General features: G+C 37.5%; 1 protein-coding gene across 6 annotated transcripts in view; it reads right to left on the bottom strand.

Annotated features, from left to right (window-relative positions):
- The window catches only part of ckap2l (cytoskeleton associated protein 2-like), a 60,355-nt gene that overhangs the window by 20,334 nt on the left and 16,464 nt on the right, over nucleotides 1–23,557 (bottom strand). For 3 of the 6 annotated variants that reach the window (XM_069917711.1, XM_069917712.1, XM_069917713.1), the window contains 2 exons: nucleotides 12,046–12,193; nucleotides 9,793–10,604 (listed from right to left, as the gene is read on the bottom strand). The exons of 2 other annotated variants lie outside the window; for them this stretch is intronic. In XM_069917711.1, the coding sequence (XP_069773812.1) occupies nucleotides 10,385–10,604; nucleotides 12,046–12,193 (368 nt within the window). In that variant the 3' untranslated portion in view covers nucleotides 9,793–10,384. Of the gene's footprint in view, nucleotides 1–8,395; nucleotides 9,364–9,792; nucleotides 10,605–12,045; nucleotides 12,194–23,557 lie in introns of those variants that run through there. One more of the 6 variants, XM_069917714.1, reaches the window with a different exon arrangement.

Genomic DNA, 23,557 nt, shown 5'->3' with positions numbered 1-23,557 from the left:
CCACTCTCCGAAAACACTTCCCCACGACCTACCATCTTGCGAGCAGTGCATTCCATGTACCCATTCTTTCATCTGATGTTGTCTCCTGAACTTCAACAACCAGCCTCTTGACAGCTACCACTCTCCGAAAACACTTCCCCACGACCTACCAACTTGCGAGGAGTGCATTCCATGTACCCATTCTTTCATCTGATGTTGTCTTCTGAACTTCAACAACCAGCCTCTTGACAGCTACCACTCTCCGAAAACACTTCCCCACGACCTACCAACTTGCGAGGAGTGCATTCCATGTACCCATTCTTTCATCTGATGTTGTCTTCTGAACTTCAACAGCCAGCCTCTTGACAGCTACCACTCTCCGAAAACACTTCCCCACGACCAACCAACTTGTGAGCAGTGCATTCCATGTACCCATTCTTTCATCTGATGTTGACTCCTGAACTTCAACAACCAGCCTCTTGACAGCTACCACTCTCCGAAAACACTTCCCCACGACCAACCAACTTGCGAGCAGTGCATTCCATGTACCCATTCTTTCATCTGATGTTGTCTCCTGAACTTCAACAACCAGCCTCTTGACAGCTACCACTCTCCCAATACGCTTCCCCACGACCTACCAACTTGCGAGGAGTGCATTCCATGTACCCATTCTTTCATCTGATGTTGTCTCCTGAACTTCAACAACCAGCCTCTTGACAGCTACCACTCTCCGAAAACACTTCCCCACGACCTACCAACTTGCGAGGAGTGCATTCCATGTACCCATTCTTTCATCTGATGTTGTCTCCTGATCTTCAACAACCAGCCTCTTGACAGCTACCACTCTCCCAATACGCTTCCCCACGACCAACCATCTTGCGAGGAGTGCATTCCATGTACCCATTCTTTCATCTGATGTTGACTCCTGAACTTCAACAACCAGCCTCTTGACAGCTACCACTCTCCCAATACGCTTCCCCACGACCTACCAACTTGCGAGGAGTGCATTCCATGTACCCATTCTTTCATCTGATGTTGTCTCCTGAACTTCAACAACCAGCCTCTTGACAGCTACCACTCTCCGAAAACACTTCCCCACGACCTACCAACTTCCGAGGAGTGCATTCCATGTACCCATTCTTTCATCTGATGTTGTCTTCTGAACTTCAACAGCCAGCCTCTTGACAGCTACCACTCTCCGAAAACACTTCCCCACGACCTACCAACTTGCGAGGAGTGCTTTCCATGTACCCATTCTTTCATCTGATGTTGTCTCCTGAACTTCAACAACCAGCCTCTTGACAGCTACCACTCTCCCAATACGCTTCCCCACGACCAACCATCTTGCGAGGAGTGCATTCCATGTACCCATTCTTTCATCTGATGTTGACTCCTGTACTTCAACAACCAGCCTCTTGACAGCTACCACTCTCCCAAAACGCTTTTCCTCGAGCTATCTTGCGAGCAGTGCATTTCACAGTCAAATTGAAGGGAGAGAAATAAACATGGTAAATGGCGGCAACACTCAGCAGGGTTGGTGGCGCGAGAAGAGGTTGAGAGGGCTCCACTTTCAGAAAAATAGGGATGGTCTCATTGATCCTAAGAGATTTCAGAGGACATTATCATCCCTCTCATCCCATAATTTTTCTATTCTATACTTGTCTCCCACTTTTTCTATCTCTGAAAAAATATTTATTTCCTACTTTTCCCAATTCCAAAGAAAAGTTGACAATCTGAAATTTTGACGGCACGCCTAACCTGCCAAGTATTTCCAGCATTTACATTTTGTATATTTAACTTCCAAAGATTTTCCGCTTTTGTAAACCATTCAGAGAGCTGGTCTACTTGCATTGGCTGGAGAGTTTAGAACTAGGGATTTGCCACTTAGGATTATCCACATACAGAGAGCTGGTCTACTTGCATTGGCTGGAGAGTTTAGAACTAGGGATTTGCCACTTAGGATTATCCACATACAGTACATACCGATGACTTGGAGAATACTTATATATCCAAACTATTTAGTAGTACAATGGTTGTTGACGAACTGTTGGCACAGTTAGCAGAGCAGTTAAGTGCAATACTGTCATGGCGCCAGCGACTCAGGTTTGAATCTGGTGCTGTCTGTAGGAGTGTTCACATTCTCTCCGTTTCTGCGTGGACTTTCCTCCAAAATATACGGGGGGTTGTAAGTTCAGTGGGTGTAATTGGGCAACATGGGCTTGTGGGCCAAAAGGGCCTGTTACTGTGCTTCATGTCTAAATTTCATTTAAAAAGCATTAAATTGAAATGCTTTCAATCTGTAGCCTAATTATTGAGTTTGATACCTTTGGATAAAGAGTGGACAATTTAGGTATTGTGGCTAGTTACTCCATGCTATGGCTCTGCAGAGCCTACAGCACAGAAGAGGTTATAGCTGTAGGCAGGTTAGCTCAGAAAGAACAACACGAACCCAGTTGTGTGTAGTTAATACTGAGCTTTACTAGGCTCAAAGCCCTGCTTTTATTCTCAAGCTGAGGGGTGTGGTCAAAGTCCCCTCAGCACTGATGGGTGCATTTGCAATCCACTTTCCTTGATAGGCCAGTTAGGCTCCTTTATTTGTGGCCAATTGGAGGGCAGCACTGTGGGCCTCATGCAGCCTGCTGGATCATCGTGCTCATCCTTCAGTTTGTGAGGGGTTGCGAGGGGCTGCCCTAGTATATTTTATGATGTACAGCTGTGAACAGTGCCTGTCCAATGATCTTTAAAGTATAGAAATAGGGTGGAAAAAGGAGAATGGATGATTTCACATGTAGTCACTGCACAAAAAAAACAGGCCATTTGGACCACCAAGTCTATCCACTGATTGAAGGCGATCTGTGAGATTTCTATTATTGCATGCCTACATGCTTTACAAGTACAATGAACAGGTGATCATTTGTATTTTTTTCTTCATTCAGGCTGTCAATGGAATTAACAACTTTGTCAAGAATTTCTGTTTCAATAAGAAGGTGGAGGCAGATCAGCGGATATATTTTGAGTCATGTGCCAAAGCAGGTTGGTTTATCCATGCCAGCAAAAATGAAGTGACAATCAACAACAGCAAGAACATGGAAGCCAAATGTTTTAAAATGGAAAAAATAGAGTAAGCCAAAATGGATGATGGCTATCAATCTCCCCCATTGCCCTAATAACATCTGCCCATTCAAGGATTGGTTCTGATGTAAAATAGTATTGCACTGCCTGCATTGATTTGTCCTTTCTAACTCAATTTATCTTAAAGCAACCTTTTCCATTTGATAAAGGGCCTTCCACTTCTGTTTCAGAACTAATGAGAGTTTTACCACCAATTAAGGACTTTACTTAAATTACTTCATCAATTCAAATCCCTGATGTGAGGCATTGGGGCAGCACAACTAGTGGAGGTGCTGTGTCATAGCTACAATCCTGACCACTGGCATTGGAGTGTGGAATTTGCATGTTCTCATGCCAGTTTCCTCCGGGTGTTCTGGTTTCCTCCCACTCTTGCAAAGATGTAGCTTAAGTGCAAGGGGGAAGAGTTTAGAGGCAACATCAATTGTTTTTTTTTACACAGTTGTGAGTGCCTGGGATGGTGGTGGAGGCTGGAACAATTTAAGAGATTCTTAGACAGGCACATGGTTGAAAGAAAATTAGAGGGTTATGAGGTAAAGAGGGTTTAAATATTTTTAATTGGGTCAGCCCAACATCCTGGGCCTATATTGTGCTGTAATGTTCTGTGTTCAACCATGATAAAACTGCTGTGGAGTTCAATCAGGAGCCTGACGATTGTGGGGAAGAAACAGTCTTTTGATGCGAGGAAGGTGAAGAGAGTGAGTCTGGGGTCCTTCAGTATGTTGGCTGTCTCTCATGGGGAGAGAAGTTTGTGATGTTCTGAGGTCCACTCACTACCTATTGTAGCTTCTTCCAATCTCGAGCATGGCAGCTTCAGTATCATGCATCCGACAGATATGCTTTCGATCGTGCCTCTGTTGATGAGGGAAAAGGAAAAAATGCCAAACTTTTCATCTTCTAAGGCAGTCAAGACATTCAAATGCATATCCCAGATCATGATTATTCTTGAAGCAATTTACTCTTTCCTCTTGAGCACCATTGATGTGGAAAATGGTCTCTTCTTCCTCAACAGCCTGGTGGATTTCTAATGACCAGAGACTTAATTGGACTAAGAACAAACTTGAAAAATGATACCATTGGTAGGGTGATTTCAGATGTGTAAGACATAGTTTCTGCACAGTAACAGGCCATTTCAGTCCACAAATCTGTGCTGCCCAATTTACACCTAATTAACCTACACCCCCAGTACATTTCAAATGGTGGAATTAAACTGGATCCCCGGGGAAAACCTACACAGACACAGGGAGAAGATACAAACTCCTTACAGCTGGTGCTGAAAAGGCATTGCGCTAACCGCTATGATAAGCATGGCGCCCTTCTAATATTCCCAAATTACTGTGTGTCAGGGGACAATTGTTATTGAAGCTTGGAAATGGGATTTGGACTTGAATACATCAATTTCAGATGAAAATTGGGATAACACACCTGATCTGATTAATAATACTTCATTCTGTGCACATTGCTTAATACAATTTAAAGTTGTTCTAGAATACATGTGCCCAAAGTTAGATTATCTTATTTTAGCCTGATGTTGATCTACGATGTGTCAAACATAAAATTTTTGAGGCCTCTCTGATTCATAGGTTCTGGGAGTGTCCAGATCTACAAGAATGTTGGGAACAATTCTTTAAAACTCTATCATAGATTTTTGTGATTAAATTAGAACTGTGTCCTTTTATTCTGGTTATTCTCTAGAAGAGAGGATTTCTTTGAATTCAACTCAAAAAATAGTAGCTTTGACTTCATTGATGGCCAGATAAGCAATTTTGATAAGATGGAAAGACAGCAGAGCACCAACTCTTATGCAATGGTTACAGGATGTGATGTTTTGATTGCATTTAGAGAAAGTTAGATCTAATATTAAAGAGATCAATGTTGAATTTGACGTTATGGAGCCGAGTCATGGAATATGATCATAATTTGATGATTTAGGCACGGGGGTTGGGGGGGGAGGGGAGTTTCTATCCGATATCTGAGAGCCGATACTCGATTCTGTTTAGTGTTTAGTGTTTAGTGGGAGGGGTTAAATTAGTATGGGGATTTTTTTTCTTTTGTTCTTATTTTTGTGTTTTTTTTAATAACTAGAAGAGATTGATCTATTTAGATAATCACAATGTATATCTCAATATTAGAATAAGAGGTGAAATTCTGAAAAGGATATTTTACTTTTTTTGAGAATTATATAAGACAATGTTGGCTCATTTTGTATTGCATTAAGTAAAAACTAATTAATATCTAAACAATATATTCATGTAATATTTTCTCAATCAAATTAATAAAAACATTTAAAAAAGAAAAGCTTGATGCCATCTCACCACTTCCAACTTTCTTGATGTAAGAATGGAACGTCACAAAGACCATGAATGGAATTCCACCCCCCCCCCCCCCCCCAACAAAGTGCTGAGATGGGAACTTAGTTTAGTTTGGAGAAGCAGCCAATTGATCAACTAATCAAAAAATAATCTTAATATTGGTATTCTAACTACGTACACTAAACATTTTTTTATATCAACAACAGCTAATGCTTTATTTGCAAAATTTTATATTGATAATTGGTTAATAAACACATTGGTATATCTAGTTGTGCTCTGTTCAATTCTTGATAATTGTTTAGAAAATTTATGGTTATATGTCTGTTATTTTACTGCTTTTGTTTTGAAGGAACAAATCCATAAATTCTATAATTTTCACTCCTGGAATTTTACTGAATTGTGCATACCTCAAAAATTGTATGCAAATATTTCTGATGTTACCAATGGTTCCAAAACATGTCTTGAATTCAGGGGTAGACATATGTAGGAGGAAAGACTGCATTTGTATTAATAAAATGCTGGACCTGTATATCCATATGCTTGGAGGAAGGGGGATATTGGTTTCATTTCTCCAGCACATCCATTGAAGGCCTTCAGAGTAAACTCTACTTTTTTAAATTTAATTTTTATTTTACTAATTTAAATTTTATTTTACTAATGGTAAAAGCTGATTCCGGCCCTTTAAACTCATACTGCCCAATTACACGCAAATTAACCTACAATCCCAAACGTTTGGATAGTAGGAGGAAACCACAGCACCTGGGGAAAACCCACAGACACAGGGAGAACAGACAGATTATATCATATTTTATATTATATATAGAAATGTTTTTGAAGGAGATAGATTGTGGTAGGTCACAAAGGAAAAACTTCACAAAACAGATCTCATTTAAAATGACAGAGCTCTGATCAAGCCAGACAGTCCAGGCTCCAGGTGCCTTTGCTAAAACTTTGAAGAATACCTATAGGGACTTCACAAGGAGTTGTTAAATGGACATGCTATGGAGTAATGGATTATTGTTTTGGAAAGCAACAGATGAACAGACTCAGAAGACTGGGTATTGTGCCGCAATCTGTCTGAATGCAGTTTTGTGTGAGTGAGAACTGATTTCTGCAGTATGGCAAGCTGGCAGCTTGTTTAAAACCCCATTTTGAAGATGAGTTGTGAAACAACCCATATGGTCCATACAAGAGGAAATGGCTGGCTAGAGTGTTTCACCTGAAATAAGGGAAACAAAAAGGAACTCTATGGTGACTTGCAGAAGTTATCATATGGAAAAACCAGATGGGGTAAGTTTCTTCAGCAAGACACTGAAGTGGCTGATCGAAGGGAATCAGTTTGTATGTGTCCAACGAGCAATGAATACCTCTCTGAAACCAACGAGAACCTTCCTGAGCGGTAACCAATTACTTTTAAGTACCAGAGCCTGGTATAAATGTTAAATTCTGTGCACAGTACAAGAATTGTCTATACCGGTGAACTCAGAGGAATGAGAAGTGAGATTGGACTGTGAATCAAAGAACTTTGCTGAACTTATACTCATTATGTACACGTGTGCTTAGAATTAGAAGGGGGTTGTTAGGTTAAGTTAATAGTAACAAGTTAAAGTTTGATCTTGTTTCTATGTTTAAAGAAAATTAAAAATGATTTTTGTTTAAGTAACTATTTGTCTTGGTGAGTTTCTATTGCTGCTGGGTTTTGGGGTCCTCTGGGCCTGTAATATTACAGACAGCATCAAATTCAAACATGGGCCACTGGTGCTGTAAATCATGACATGCTAACCCTGCTGCCTTTTTCACCCCCTCCCTGCCCATCCTTGTGTTATATGCCCAGTTGTTCCTGCATGATGATGTTGTTGGTAATGTTACCATTGATAGAATTTGAGGATAAATAACAAGGTGGCACAACATTGGACCAGGTAATACAGAACTCCAGAGTCCTGGGTTTGATTCTGACTTTGGGTTCCATATAAATAGAATTTAAGTTCTCCCCATCATATGCTCTGGAAGTTCTCATATCCCCAAGAGGGCTAGTGGTTTAACTGTCAACTGTAAATGGCTTCATAGGATAGGTGGGTGGCAGGAGAAATGGGATTGAAGGGAATTTTCTGAAAGCTGACAGGCTTGGTGAACCACGTGACTCTCTTTTACATCATCTGAAAGTAAGAAATCTGGACAAAGTGGCTCCACTGCTGCATGCAAAGGTCTCAATTGGTAGCTTGTATTTTAAGAGTTTCCAATATGCAATAGGACAACATCATGCAAAATGGGGTGCTTAAAAATACAAGGCCTAAACTTTGCAATTCTAACGTGCACGACACAGAGTATCCAAGAGCATCCCCTTTCTGCAATCAAATGAATGGGTTCAAAATTTCTAGACCACAAGTTCCTGTGGATTTAAAAATCACACAGCCTCCAGTAGTTTTTACTTTTGGGAAAATGCTAAGTTAGGGCAGCACGGTTAGCGTGGTGTAGTGGTTAGTGCAATGCTTTTACAGCACCAGCAATTAGGACTGGGTTCGAATCCCATGCTGTCTGTAAAGAGTTTGTACGTTCTCCCTGTGTCTGCATGGGTTTTCCTAGGGGGGGCTCCGGTTTCCTCCCACTGTTCGAAACATACATGGTTGGAGGTGAATTGGGCAACATGGGCTGAAATGGCTTGTTACCATGTGCATGTCTAAATTAAAAATGTTTTTTTTGAAAACTACCTAGCATATAAGAAACCATCTCTCCATATTGCGTGTTGATTCATAGCCCACCCCCTACTAACAGGAAAAATTACCTGATTTGCCAAATTAAGTTGTACTGCTGAGTTATTTTAAAGGAGTTAAGAATAGACCACACACAGTCCAGAATTAGCAAAGACAGAATTGGAGAGGTCTGCAGACAATACTTGCTACAGAAATAAACCTCAGAATTCAAGGTGTTACGTCTCACCAGCAGCAACTAAGACACATAAACAGATGGATTGTTTAACTCATAATTTATTCACAGTTATCAATAATAGAATTAACTCAAACTTAACACACAAGCAAACTTATATGGCAACTATATTCGAACAACAGATATTCATAATGTGTATGTGGAAAAAAACCCCAGACCATTACAGTCCAAACCAAAAATAATACTACCAAAACAAAATCTCAAGCCAGTCACATCAAGTCCATCAGTCAAAAAGGAATAGCTCAAAGAGTCTGGTCTCCAGGTTTGGTATACTTGGTTTCACAATGGTCTTTTAGGTGGACGTGGTGACGGATGGCTGTGATCACTTTAGACTTGCAACTTTCCTGAGTTTCGAATGTGGCAACTACTACCTTTAATTTCTTCACATGGGAATTTTCACCCACTGACCTCCTAGGGTTAACAAGTGACCTTCTGTCACACAGGTCTTCCCCTCTAAACATCCTGACTTGGGTTCTCCTGTCACATAAAGTCCTCTTCTTGGAAGGGGACTGGGGAAGCCCAGGTCACAGACAAACACAGACACAGTATTAGAGTGGTGCAAACTGCTGTCAGGACAAAAGCAGCTCAGTGTTCTTTCTCCCACTGTAGCTACTCAAACAATTAGACGGCAGCGCTGGCACCCGTGAATGAAGCAACTCAGCCTCGTTTGCTGAAGCTTTTGGGTGTGCACGCACACATAGACCGTCTGACTGACTGCCCTCTGACCAACCAACCTGTTCAAAACTCAGCACGCTGGGCTCTTCAACTGCCCCTGCACATGGCTTCAGCTCTCCCAATCAGTGGAGAGGTTGACAACTGCGGGCTTGCTCTCCATGAGCCCTCTGGCTTCCAGTGCGTGGCTCTTGTGCTTCTGACACCTCTCATTTCTCCCAGTGCTGCTTCAGTGCTTCTCATGCACCTGTCAGTTTTCCATGCACTGCTTCAGCACTCCACAGCAGTGCACGATCCTCTCTCTCCTCCCGTAGGTTCAGTCCTGTCCCTGGTCCGAAAATAAAATTGTACAGGGCCTATAACAAAGGTTTATTTTCAAGTTCAGTCCTGTGTTAGTGAGACAATCTGAGAAAGCTAATGAGCACAGGAAAGAATAGGTTACACATAAATATTTAGGGGAAATTGGATTGATCAGAACTTTGGCTCTAATGGACCAAACAGAAGTTTCTTTGTTCCTAAGGAAATATGCGAATAAGTTTTAGTCTGTACATAATGGTAAAAGCTGTTATGCTAAATTAAGTGCTTAATTTCTACAAATAATACTGATGACCTCAGGATTATGCCAAGTACTTGGGAGTCAATTACTTAGTTTTTAAAGATATAGTTAATGACATAATGGAGATAAATGAAACGAAATATACAAAACAAGCATTATAAAAGGTTACAGTTGTGGATGGTACAGCAGAAAGCAAAAATGTAGGTTTCAATACCATTTTTATTACTACAGAAGATATTTTATTGTCCTGTACCTATGTAACATTTATTTGATGAAAGCAATGAAAAATTGAAAAAGAAAGCAAAAGACACAGTCTATTGAAGTGTATTGATTGAAATTTATACTTGCTGTACAATAGGCATTTTCCAAGCAAGCAGTAATAGGTGTTTGTGAAAACAGAAGGTTGCTTAATCAAGGAGACAAGTTAGCAAATTTGGTGATATGGAGAAGCTACCTTTATATGGGTTTAGAGTGATAATATTTTATTACAGCAAAATCTTTAGTTATCCAGAATTCAAGCAATAAACACCCTCAAGCAACCAACAAAAGAATTGTGGAAAATAATCAGTACAAAATCCAGAAGTTTAAAATTGGTGCAAATCGCCATTAATTTGCCAATCACACAACACAGTTTCAAGCAACCGGAAAATTCACATATCTGGCATCTACTAATTCCCATGGTGCTGGAAACCAGGTGATTTACCATATATACATTCGGAAAACTGTCCAAATAACCTTTTGCCAGTATGGGCGAGGTGTGATATGCATTTGAAGGATATCAGTCATATTTCTGTTATTCTGCTAGCAGGGCTCGGTTTTCTTTATAAAGAAATGTTTCAGCCCCCTCCTCGGCTAAAAGGTCATTCAGTGAGTGAACACAGTGGTCATGTTCTCTCAACACCTCAGGGTGCGAGGCAGAAACATGCTCAATGCGAGTTGAACGGCGGACTGGTGTAAGATACTTCAGACTTTGTTGCCCAGCAGACTGGATACCGTTCTGACATTCATTCGTTCTGCAGAGAAAGACACATTTTGAAAATATGCCAGTTTTCATTGTGTAATCCACACCTATGCAGTAGAAGCAGAATCCATCGTCAAATTACAACATAATGAAGCACCTTGAAGCTTGATTAAATAATACTTCCAAAGCACAGAAGCACTTCATCCACCACTTGGCCAAAAAAGGAAAAATGTTTAGAAGCACTTTTTGCAATTTCAGAGAATAAATAATGCAAAAGATCAGTTCTGGAACTCATGTTAGTGATGCAAATGAATGACCTGAATGTTAATGTGGGGAATTATGACAACCAAATCTGTTGTGTTGTAGATAGCAAGGATTATCTTGAGGTACAGCATAATATTGGCCAGCTGGAAAGTTGGATAGAGTAATGCAAGATAGAATTTAAACATGACAAGTGCAATGTGATGTATTTTGTAAGGTCAAATGAGGGTATGACAAATACACAGCAAATAGTAATCTCCTATGGAATGCTGGCAAACAGTGGGAGCTTGATACAAAAGTCAATAGATGCCCGAAAATGGCAGCATGGATCAAGAGTGGTATAGAAGACATGTGGGATGCTAGTCTTCATCAGTCATGGCCAGAGAAACCAAGACTAGGATGTGGCACGGTCAGCACAATGCTGTTACAGCACCAACAGCTGGGTTTGAACCCCACATTGTCTGCAAGGAGTTTGTTCTCCCTGTGTCTGCACAAGTTCTCTGGTTTCGTCCCACCGTTCAAACATTCGGCGGGGGGGGGGGGGGGGTTTGATTGGGGTAATTGGGTGGTAGAGGCTCATAAGCCAGAAGGGCTTTTTACTATGCTGTATGTCTAAATTTAAGATAATAAAATTTAACTTTGCATAAAACACTTCAAATGTGACCAATATTTTACAGAGTGCTGAGGTGATTTAGCCAGATGTTATTTGAATTGGATAGGCTGAGTTGGTTTTTATTGGAGCAGAGGCTGAAAAGGAGGTTGAAAGAGGTATTCAAAATTATGATGGGGTAGATAGGATAGAGAGTTAGGATTCCCCCCCCTCACCCCCATAGGGGTCAGAACAAAGAGGCCTAGGCACAAAAGACAAGAGGTAGGTGGCTTGAGGGGAGGGGGTGTTTGATTGGGAATTCCCCTCCTTTCAGAGTGGTTGAAATCTGGAATACACTGCCTGACAAGGTGGTGAAGTCAGGTACTCTCACAACTTCTAAGCATTAAATAAAAGGCTGCAAGTTGAAGAAAGTTGCAAGTACAAGTTCTTTTGCAAAGAAAATTAAAGCATACAAATGTAGAACTTTTTATTTACTCTATAAATATTTTCAGAAAGGAACTGCTTCTTTTTGTAGTGCCTATAATCTTGGATCCTTCACCTCCACAAACAACTCTTCTGTGACAATTGATAACACTGGATCCATTGAATTAGGCTGCATGAGGGATCGATTCCAAAACTTTACCTGAGCACTTGGGGTGTTGCGGTGACTCTGTATTTGATCACAGATGAACCGTGACCATCTGTTTTGTCACACAAAAAGGTCACGACTGTTGAACGAGGAGTGGCAGTGTCAGACTCTTTAAAACCTCCAGTTTTGACATCTTTCTTTTCTGTCAATGTTAAAAAAAAACCAGGTCAACTTGTCTAAAAGGCCGGTTGATATTCATCTTCTAGTGTCTCTACTCTCATTTGTTTGTGTGTTAGCCATCGCTTAGGTGGCTACATTCATGTTTGTGATCTCCTTCCAGAGATCCAAGCACAAAATTCTCATCATCGGATGCTGCATGACCTGCTGAGTTTCTTCAGCACTTTTGTGGATTACACTACAACAGCAGCATCTGCTGACTTCCCCTGTTTAACCCTGAAACGTTGGTTGCCTTTTCACTTCAAATGCTTGACCTGCTGAGCTTTTCCATCTTTTGAACTTGGAACAATCAACATTTCATTCATACATTTTTAACAGTAATTTTAGTAATTAAAAAAGTAAATATTGTAAATATTCACCAGGACAGGAAACATCTGTGGAACTTTCGGTTCATTTAAGACTTCAACAATGAAAGACCAGGGAGTCATGTGATGGAGTGGTGGCCGGTTGGGTAAAGCCTGCCCTCTCCAGAAAAGAAGAAAAAAAGTTAAGAAAAGACAAAGTTCAACAAATACAAAATGTAAGAAATAAAAGATAAAGTTACAGAGAAGAGAAATAAAATGGAACCTAAGAAGGAAAAAGTAAAAATAGCGGGGGAGAAAGGAGAAGGCCTTACCTGCATGAAGGAACAGGGAGCCGTGGTGGAGAAGAGCGCCTGATCTCCGAGGTTGGTGTCGGCCCTGCGGAGTCGCAACCTCCCGACCGGTGGACTGCAAAAATGGCTCTCTGAGCCAAACAAAAGTGCGCAACTGCACACGCGCGAGGAGTCGCGCATGAGCAGTGTGCAATCTAAGGTAAAGGAAAACACCAACGGGAGGGGGCTCAGCCAAGGAGCGGGCAACCACGGCGCGACCAGCTGAGGGACGCCCGACACCAGGGCTCTCAGCTGGAAGATGAGGAAAGCGGCAGGAGAGGGAGTGAAGTACCAGGTGAGAAAGAAAGTCAACGGGGTGAATGGCAAGAGGAGCAGCAGCAGGAGGCTCGACAGATGAGCAGCTCAGAAGAGGACCAACAGCAAGAGCCAAGAAAGAAGAGACCCGACAAAGTGAGACAAGCTACTCATCATAAAAACAGAAGACACACAGACACAAAGAGAAGAAGACACAAATACAGGTATAGATACAGAAGAGGAAAAAGACCAAGATCTTCACAGAGAGATAGAAGGTAAAACAGATGGATAGAATATAGATAAAGCTTTTTTTGAAGAACAAATGAGAGCATTAAAAGATGGTTGTCATTAGAATTTAGTGCAATTAAAAGAAAAATGAAAAGAACAGAAAAAAAAGTGAATAGAGCTGGTCATGACAGAAATAGGGAAAAGATTAGAAAATATGGAAGAACAAGAAACGGCTGTAGAAGTGGAAGTAAACGACTTAAGAGGAAAATTGGAAGAAAGTGATAAAAAAATTAAAGAGACACAAGAATTGTTAGTTCAGAAAATTAATATGTTGGAAACTTATAGTAGGAGAAACGACATAAAAATAGTGGGCCTAAAGGAAGATGAAGAAGGCACAGATATGAAGGAATTTATAAAAGGATGGATCCTGAAGGTCCTGGGAACGACCGAAATGCAGGAAGGAATGGAAATAGAAAGGGCACACAGAACACTAGCTCCGAAACCACAGACACAGCAAAAACCAAGATCTATTTTAGTAAAACTTTTGAGATATACGACAAGAGAAAACATACTGGAGCGGGCAAGGAATAAAATTAGAGAAGACAATAAACCATTGGAATACAAGGATCAAAAAATATTTTTTTACCCAGACATAAGTTTTGAACTCTTAAAGAGGAGGAAGGAGTTTAATACAGCAAAATCGATCCTATGGAAAAAAGGTAATAAATTCATGTTAAGACATCCAGCTGTGCTTAAAATATTTATCCCCGGGGAGCAAAACGGATCCGGAGGAAGCACAAAAATTTGCAGAATGTCTGCAGGATAAAAGGAGAGATGAAGAGATGTAATAAGAATGAAGGACGGCGATAAAATATATATAAAGATGTAAAAACAATGCATATGTAAAGAACTAAAGAAAGAAAAGAGAAGGGAAGGAAGTAAGTAAGGGGGAAAAAGGGAGAACTTTGTTATATGTGTAAAAAAAGTGTTTTCTGGGGGGGGGGGTTTGGAGTGAATAACCGTCACTGCGAAATCAGTTGACGTTTGCAAGCAGGATCACAATCCAAATGGAAAGGGGAGTTGTGGTTGCCCGGCAAGGGATAAGGGGCAACTCAGAGAGGTGGGGGGGTATTTGGGGTTAAGGTAATATTGGATGTGGGAGCTGTTGGAGTATTTTATGTTTTAAATGGGTTGTCATATATCGAGTTTAAAAAAGGAAACCTGAGAAATAAAAATGGGGAAAAGGGGGCTGGTGGTGGTGAGGAAGCAGAAAAGAGGTGTAAACAGGATATGAGATGGATATGTTGAACTATATGACTATAAACAATAATGGAATACATAACCAAAAAGAGGAGGCTATTAAATTTACTGAAAAAAGAAAAAAATAGATATAGCATTTGTGCAGGAAATGCATCTAACTGAAGTGGAACATAACAAATTAAAGAGAGACTGGGTAAGACACGTAGCGGCAGCATCAAATAATTCAAAAGGCAGAGGTGTAGCTATATTAATTAATAAAAATGTACCAATCAAAATAGAGCAGGAAATAATAGATCCAGCAGGGAGGTATGGAATGATAAAATGTCAAATATATTCAGAATTTGCTCAATATATATGCACCTAATGAAGAGGATCAAAAGTTTATGCAAGTTTTTTTTGAAGACTGTAGATACGCAGGGGAATATATTGACAGGAGGGGATTTTAACCTTAATTTGGATCCAATGTTGGATAAAACTGGACAAAAGACTAGTGAAAAGAATAAAGTAGCCAAATTTATGGTTAAATCAATGCAGGAAATGAAACTTATGGATATATGGAGGAGGCAGCACCCAAGGGAGAAGGAATACTCATATTATTCGAGTAGGCATAAAACATACTCAAGGATTGATATGTTTTTGTTGTCGGCCCATATTCAAGGGAGAGTTAGGAAAACTGAATATAAAGCTAGATTGCTATCTGATCATTCACCCCTGTGAACATCCCACCAAGAACATATAGATGGACTAAAAAGGCAGGAATTTAGACTTTATTGAACGCCAAATTAAAACATATTTTGAATTAAATACAAAATCAGCGAAAGACAAATTTCTATTATGGGACACAATGAAAGCCTTCATTAGAGGGCAGATAATAAGTTATGTGACTAAGATGAAAAAGGATTACAATTGGGAAATAGAGCAGTTGGAAAGGGAGATAGTAAGTACAGAAAAAGAACTAGTAAAAAGGGATGTTATAACGAAAAGGAGAGAATCGGTAGACAAAAAAAATAAAATACGAAACATTACAAACGTACAAGGTGGAGAAGAACATAATGAAAATAAAGCAAAAGTATTACGAACTGGGAGAAAAAACACAAAATATTAGCCTGGCTACTTAAAACAGAACAAGCTAAAAGAACTGTATTGGCATCAAGGAAAAAGGACAAACAAATTACATATAACCCAAAAGAGATTAATGAGAACTTTAGGAATTTTATGAACAATTATACCAAACTGAGAACAAGGGGAAAAGATGATAGAAGAGTTTTTAGCTAAAATTGAACTGCCGAAATTGCAAGAGGAGGAACAAAACAAACTAATAAAAGCATTTGAAATAGAGGAAGTACAGGATATATGAAAAAAGCTGCCGAACAATAAAACGCATGGAGAGGATGGATTCCCAATAGAATTCTATAAAACATTTAAAGAGTTATTAATTCCTCCTCTCCTGGAAGTAATGAATCAGGTAGAAGAAACACAAAACTTGCCAGAATCATGTAAAACAGCAATAATTACAGTAATACCAAAGACGGGAAAGGATCCATTAACACCAGCATTATATAGACCAATATCTCTACTTAACTCAGACTATAAGATAATAGCAAAATTATTAGCATACAAATTGGCTGATTGTGTACCAAAAATAGTAAAACAAGATCACACTGGATTTATTAAGAAAAGACAAACAGCGGATAATGTCAGTAAACTTATTAATCTAATTCATGCAGTTCAAGGAAATAAGAAACCAACAGTGGCTGTTGCTTTAGACGCAGGAAATGCATTTGACAGAGTAGAATGGAATTATTTATTTAAAGCAGGGGTGTCAAACTTAAATTCACAGAGGGCCAAAATTAAAAACTTGGACTAAGTCGTGGGCCAAACTAAATATTTATTGAAAATTTTCAAAAATATCTGCATGTTTTCTCTTCTTTCAACATATGTAATGTTAAACTTTTTCTTATTAAAATAAATGTTTAATAATAGTTTTGGTTAAACTCTTTCCAGAAGAAGCATTAACAAATGAGAAATAAAATATTCAATAAATAATATTTCTCTATAGCCTTTAAGCTCCTTTTAAATGTATTTTTTTTCACAAGCCAACAAGTAAAAATAACAACTTGCTTCAATGACAAACAGGTTTGTCTTTTAAAATGATGAACATATAGTCTGTCTCCCACCCGTCTTGAAAGGTCCTGTTTTCTGTCTTTCGTTCGGTCATTTTTTGTAAGGGGTTTATTACATGTGAGTTGGGCGACAGGTCACAGATGCTAATGAAAGAGAGGAGGTGGGGGCGATTAGCGGGCTGACGCCAATGCATTTGCAAAGCATCCTGGGATTTGTAATATTAGCTGTGCCAGTGGGCCAGCTCTAATACATATTTGATATGATCTTGCGGGCCAAATATAATTATATCACGGGCAAAATTTGGCCCGCGGGTCTGAGTTTGACATGTGTGATTTAAAGTATTACAGAGGTTCGATCTACCAGAAAAATATATTAATTGGATTAAAGCATTATATAATGGACCATTGGCAAAGGTACCAGTAAATGGATGTGTATCGAACCAATTTAAATTCAGTAGGTCAACAAGACAGAGATCTCCATTATCCCCTCTCATTGTTCGCTTTAGCAATAGAACCATTGGCAAAACTGATAAGAATAGAAAATAAAAGAGATAAAAATAAAGGAGAAGGAGTTTAAAAATCAGTTTATTTGCAGATGGCATCATAGTATACTTAACAGAACCAGAAATATCAATAAAAGAACTACATAGAAATTGAAGGTATATGGAGAAGTATTTGGGTACAAGATCAATGCAAATAAAAGTGAAGTGACGCCAATGAGTAACGCAGACTATACAGAATTTAAAAAAGAATCCCCATTTAAATGGCAAGCACAAGCAATCCGATACCTAGGGATCAGGTTAGATAATAATTTAAGCCACTTGTACAAATTAAATTATCAGCCACTAATAAAGAAATTGCAGGAAGACTTAAAACATTGGAAAGAATCACTGCTAACGTTGATAGGGAGGGTAAACTGCATTAAAATGAATGTCTTCCCAAGGATACAATACTTATTTCAATTGTTGCCAATTCCCTTAACAGAGAAATTCTTTAATGAACTAAAGAGAATAATAAGGAAATTCTTGTGGAAAGGGGGGAAACTGACGATAGTGTTAGATAAATTAACAGTGATACAAGCAAGGTGGTTTGCAGTTACCAAACTTTTAAAAACTATTATAGAGCAGCACAATTAACGTATTTATCAAATTTTTACCAGACAAGGGAAAAACCAGACTGGACTAAGATAGAACTAGATAAAATAGGGGAGAAGTTACTGGGACATATACTTTATAAGTGGGATGAAAAGCTGGTGCAATATAAAAGGTCACCAGTATTGCACCATTTACTTAATATATGGAAGAAGATCCGCTTAGAAAGGAAAAAAAATGAATTACCAAATACCAAAATTATTATTGACACAAAACCCACTAATCCATTTTACAATAGATAACCTTTCCTTTAGAGAATGGGAGAGAAAAAGAATCAAAAGATTAGAAAATTGACTTTTGGGAAATAATTTAACATTTGAACAGTTGAAGTACAAATATGGAATAATATGAAGATTACCAGAAGGAAGCAGCTTTAAATATGTGATTACAGACACAATGATAATTAAGCTGCAAGATAAGAAAAATGATGAAATAAACTATAAACTAAACAGAAGTGGGAAAAGGATTTAAACATAAAGATAAAAAATGAAACATGGGAAAAGTTATGTTCTGGAACTATGAAGAATATAATAAACACAAGGTTACACATGATACAGTATAATTGTAAAAAGTAAGAAAAAAATGAGATCCAACAGTATCAGATAGATGTTTTCGCTTTAAGGAGGAAATGGGAACAACAGCACATGCAATTTGGGCATGTACGAAAGTGAAAATGTTTTGGGAAGATCCAAATCAGATATTAAATAAAATCGCAAAAAATAACATACCAAAAAATCCAGAGATCTTTCTTCTAAGTAATATAAGAAGTAAGGAATTAGGCCTCAAATTGGATAAAACGCAAAAAAGATTTATTATGATAGCCTTAGCAGTAGGAAAAAAATGTATAATGTCAACTTGGAAAATGGAAGAGAGCCTGAGAATACAGTATGGAAATGAATAAATGTATTCCATTGGAAAAAATAACATAATTTAAAAAATAAAGTCACATTATTTGAACAAATTTGGGAACCCTACATGGAACATAACATAGAGGGCTTGCCTCCGACCTCCACCCCCTAAAATGATAAGAAGGCAAAACGACTTGATTCAGTGTGTAAAAGTAGATGACACATTTTTCTTGTTTATTTTTCATTGTGTGATGACATGGTTTTATTGTATTGTATATTTGAACATTTATTGGTTTTGGAGGGGAGTGGGAAGGGGGAGAAATAAAGGGAGAAAATGCCACTGTGTATATTTAATAAGAAACATTTGTATATATTTTGGTTGATATGGTTCACAGTGTGAAAAATAAAAAAATATTTAAAAAAAACAATGAAAGACCATGAACCTGAACTATTATTTCAGTTTCTCTCTCCCCAGATGCCAGCTAATTGCTAAATGTTTCCAGAATTCTTTTATTCTGGATTTACAGGATCTGTGATTTTCTTTCAGTTACTATGACTTCAGTACCTTCACAAACATCAATTTGTCACACTTAATAATTGTAGGCTACACAATGGAACAAAGTGAAAGTTAAAAAAAGTCTCCAACTGGATCTGTCCTCACTCAACAGCCACTTCAATCTGTGAACAAACATTATCAACTTTAATCAGGAATAGGGGATAGTGGGGTTAAAGAAATTTTAGATAGGAGAATAAGGGAAATGTTTGATGTTTTAGAAATGTTGTCTTATAAAGTGTTCAAAACAAGAAAGCAGAAATGGATAAGAAGGAAAGGTGATGATGAGGAAACGGAAAGGGAAGATAAACAAAGTATGAAATGGCTACATTGAACTATATGACTTTAAATATTAACGGAATACATAACCAAATCAAAAGGAAGAAACTGCTAAATTTACTGAAAAAAGAAAAAAAATTGATATAGCATTCGTGCAAGAAACACATTTAACTGAAATGGAGCACAAGAAATTAAAGAGAGATTGGGTAGGACATGTAACAGCAGCTTCATATAATTCAAAAGCTAGAGGAGTAGCTATATTAATCAGTAAAAATGTACCAATTAAAATAGAAGAGGAAATAATAGATCCAGCAGGAAGCTATGTAATGATAAAATGTCAGATATATTCAGAGTTTTGGAATTTACTCAATGTATATTCACCTAATGAAGAAGATCAAAAATTTATGCAAGATATTTTTTTGAAGATAGCAGACACGCAAGGGAACATACTAATAGGAGGGGATTTCAACCTTAATTTGGATTCAAACATGGATAAAACTGGGAAAAAAATTAACAGAAAGAACAAAGTAACCAAATTTATAATTAAATTGATGCAAGAAATGCAACTTTTGGATATATGGAGGAAATAACACCCAAATGAAAAGGAATATTCATATTATTCGGGTAAGCATAAAACATACTCAAGAATAGACCTATTCCTGTTATCAGCTCGTATGCAAGACAGAGTAAGAAAAACAGAATATAAAGCTAGAATATTATCGGACCACTCACCCCTGATATTGATATTCCCTCCAAGAATGTACAGATGGAGATTAAACTCCATGCTACTTAAAAGGCAGGATTTTAGAGAATTAATTGAAAGACAAATTAAAATGTACTTTGAAATAAATACAGAATCATTGAAAGATAAGTTTATACTATGGGACGCAATGAAAGCGTTCATCAGAAGGCAAATAATAAGTTATGTAACCAAGATGAAGAAGGACTACAATCAGGAAACAGAGCAGTTGGAAAGGGAAATAGCAAATATAGAAAAAGAATTAGCAATGAAGAAAGACACAACTAAAAGAAGAGAATTGGTAGATAAAAAAATAAAATATGAAACACTACAAACATATAAGGTGGAGAAGAACATAATGAAGACAAAACAGAAATATTATGAACTAGGAGAAAAAACGCACAAAATTCTAGCATGGCAGCTTAAGACAGAACAAACTAAGAGAATGGTATTGGCATCAAGGAAAAAAGACAAACAAATCACATATAATCCAACGGAGATTAATGAAAACTTCAGAGAATTCTACGAACAATTATACCAAACTGAAAACGAAGGGAAAGAAGACAAAATAGATGAATTTTTAACTAAAATTGAACTACCAAAACTACAAATAGAGGAACAAAATAATTTAACAGAGCCATTTGGAATAGTAGAAATACAAGAGATAATAAAAAAATTACCAAATAATAAGACACCAGGAGAGGATGGATTCCCAATAGAATTCTATAAAACATTTAAAGATTTATTAATTCCTCCCCTCCTGGAAGTAATACCAAAGACAGGGAAAGATCCACTAGCACCAGCATCATATAGACCAATATCTCTACTCAACACAGATTATAATATAATAGCTAAACTATTAGCAAACAGATTGGCCGACTATGTACCAAAAATAGTAAATCTAGACCAAACTGGATTTATTAAAAAAAAGACGAACAATAGACAATATCTGTAAATTTATTAACTTAATTCATGCAGTAGAAGGAAATAAAACTCCAACAGTAGCTGTTGCTTTAGACGCAGAGAAGGCCTTTGACAGAGTAGAATGGAATTATTTATTCAAAGTATTACAAAAATTCAGTTTACCAGAGAAATATATTAATTAGATTAAAGCATTATATAAGGGGCCATTGGCGAAAGTGACAGTAAATGGATATATATCAAAGCAATTTAACTTAAGCAGATCAATAAGGCAGGGATGCTCACTATCACCCTTATTGTTCGCGTTAGATATAGAACCACTAGCAGAATTGATAAGAACAGAAAATAAAATAAAAGGGATAAAAATAAAAGACAAGAAATATAAAATCAGTTTATTTGCAGATGACGTTATAGTATACTTAACAGAACCAGAAATATCAATAAAAGAATTACATAAGAAATTGAAGGAATATGGAGAAGTGTCGGGATACAAGATTAACGCAAATAAAAGTGAAGCAATGCCAATGAATAATGCGGATTTCACAAAGTTTAAGAAAGAATCACCATTTAGTTGGCAAACACAAGCAATGCGATACCTAGGTATACAACTAAATAAAAATCTCGGCCATCTATATAAACTCAATTATTATCCACTAATGAAAAAATTACAGGACGACTTAGAGCATTGGAAAGACTTACCACTAACACTAATAGGAAGGATAAACTGTATTAAAATGAACATTTTCCCAAGGATACAATACCTATTTCAGGCATTGCCAATATACTTGACGGAGAAATTCTTCAAGGAGTTAGAGAAAATAATAAGGAAATTCTTATGGAAAGGGGGGGAAACCGAGGATAGCACTAGATAAATTAACAGAATGGTACAAACAAGGAGGCTTACAACTGCCAAACTTTAAAAATTATTATAGAGCCGCACAATTAAGATACCTATCAGATTTTTATCAAACAAGGGAAAAGCCAGATTGGACTAGATTAGAACTAGATAAAATAGGGGAGAAGTCACCTGAACATATATTATATAAATGGGATGAAAAATTGCTACAACGTAGGAATTCTCCAGTATTACATCATCTGCTCAATATTTGGAAGAAGATTCATGTAGAAAGGAATAAAATAAATTACCAATTAACAAAACTAATACTGACGCAAAAGCAGCTAATCCCTTTTACAATAGATAACCTTTCCTTTAGAGAATGGGAGAAAAAAGGGATCAAAAGAATAGAAAATTGCTTTTCAGGAAATAAATTATTATCCTTTGAACAAATGAAGGATAAATATAATATAACTCACGATACAGTGTTGGCATACTACCAACTGAAATCCTACTTGAAGGACAAATTGGGAAGCAGTCTGAGGTTACCAGAGGGAAGTAATTTTGAATATGTGATTACAGACACAATGATAATCAAAAAATTTATAACAAATATGTATATTAAACTGCAAGAAAAAGAGAATGAGGAAACAAATGGTAAAACTAAACAAAAATGGGAACAAGATTTAAACATAAAGATAAAGAAGGAAGCATGGGAGAAGTTATGCTCTGGAACTATGAGAAATACAATAAACATGAGGTTACGTATGATACAATATAACTGGATACGCAGGCTATACATTACACCTCAAAAGTTAAATAAATGGGACCCAACAGTATCTGACAGATGTTTTTGCTGTAAAAAGGAAATGGGAACAACAATTCATGCAATTTGGACATGTGAGAAAGTGAAAAAATTTTGGGAAGATCTAAACCAGTTATTAAATAAAATCACAAAAAGCAATATACCAAAAAACCCAGAGATCTTCCTCCTAAGTAACATAAAAAACAAAGAATTTGGACTTGATTTGGATGGTGCACAAAAAAGATTTGTTAGGATAGTCCTAGCTGTAGCAAAAAAATGTATTATGTCAGCCTGGAAATTAGAAGATAACTTGAGAATACAACAATGGTATATAGAAATGAATAAATGTATTCCACTAGAAAAAATAACATATAACTTAAGAAATAATATTACAATATTTGAACAAATAAGGGAGCCATACATGAAACACAATAGAGAAAACCTACCGGGGACATCTACCACCTAAAATGACAGAAGGAGAAGGAAATGAAAAGAATTGACTCAGTGGAATTCCTTGTTTATTTTTATTGAGTGACAACATTGTTTGACGGGTTTAATGTATCTTAGATTCTGAACTTTAAATGAATGGGAGGGGAGGTAGGGAGGGTGGGATGGGAAGAGGGGGGGGAGAAAACGACACTATATATTTGAAAAGAAAAATGTATGTATCTTGATCAATGTGGTTTATAGTGTGAAAA

This window comes from Narcine bancroftii, chromosome 2, assembly GCF_036971445.1.
Source record: "Narcine bancroftii isolate sNarBan1 chromosome 2, sNarBan1.hap1, whole genome shotgun sequence".
Classification (NCBI taxonomy): domain Eukaryota; kingdom Metazoa; phylum Chordata; class Chondrichthyes; order Torpediniformes; family Narcinidae; genus Narcine; species Narcine bancroftii.
The sequence above is the reverse complement of the archived record's forward strand: the minus strand, read 5'-3'. Positions and strand labels throughout refer to the sequence as shown.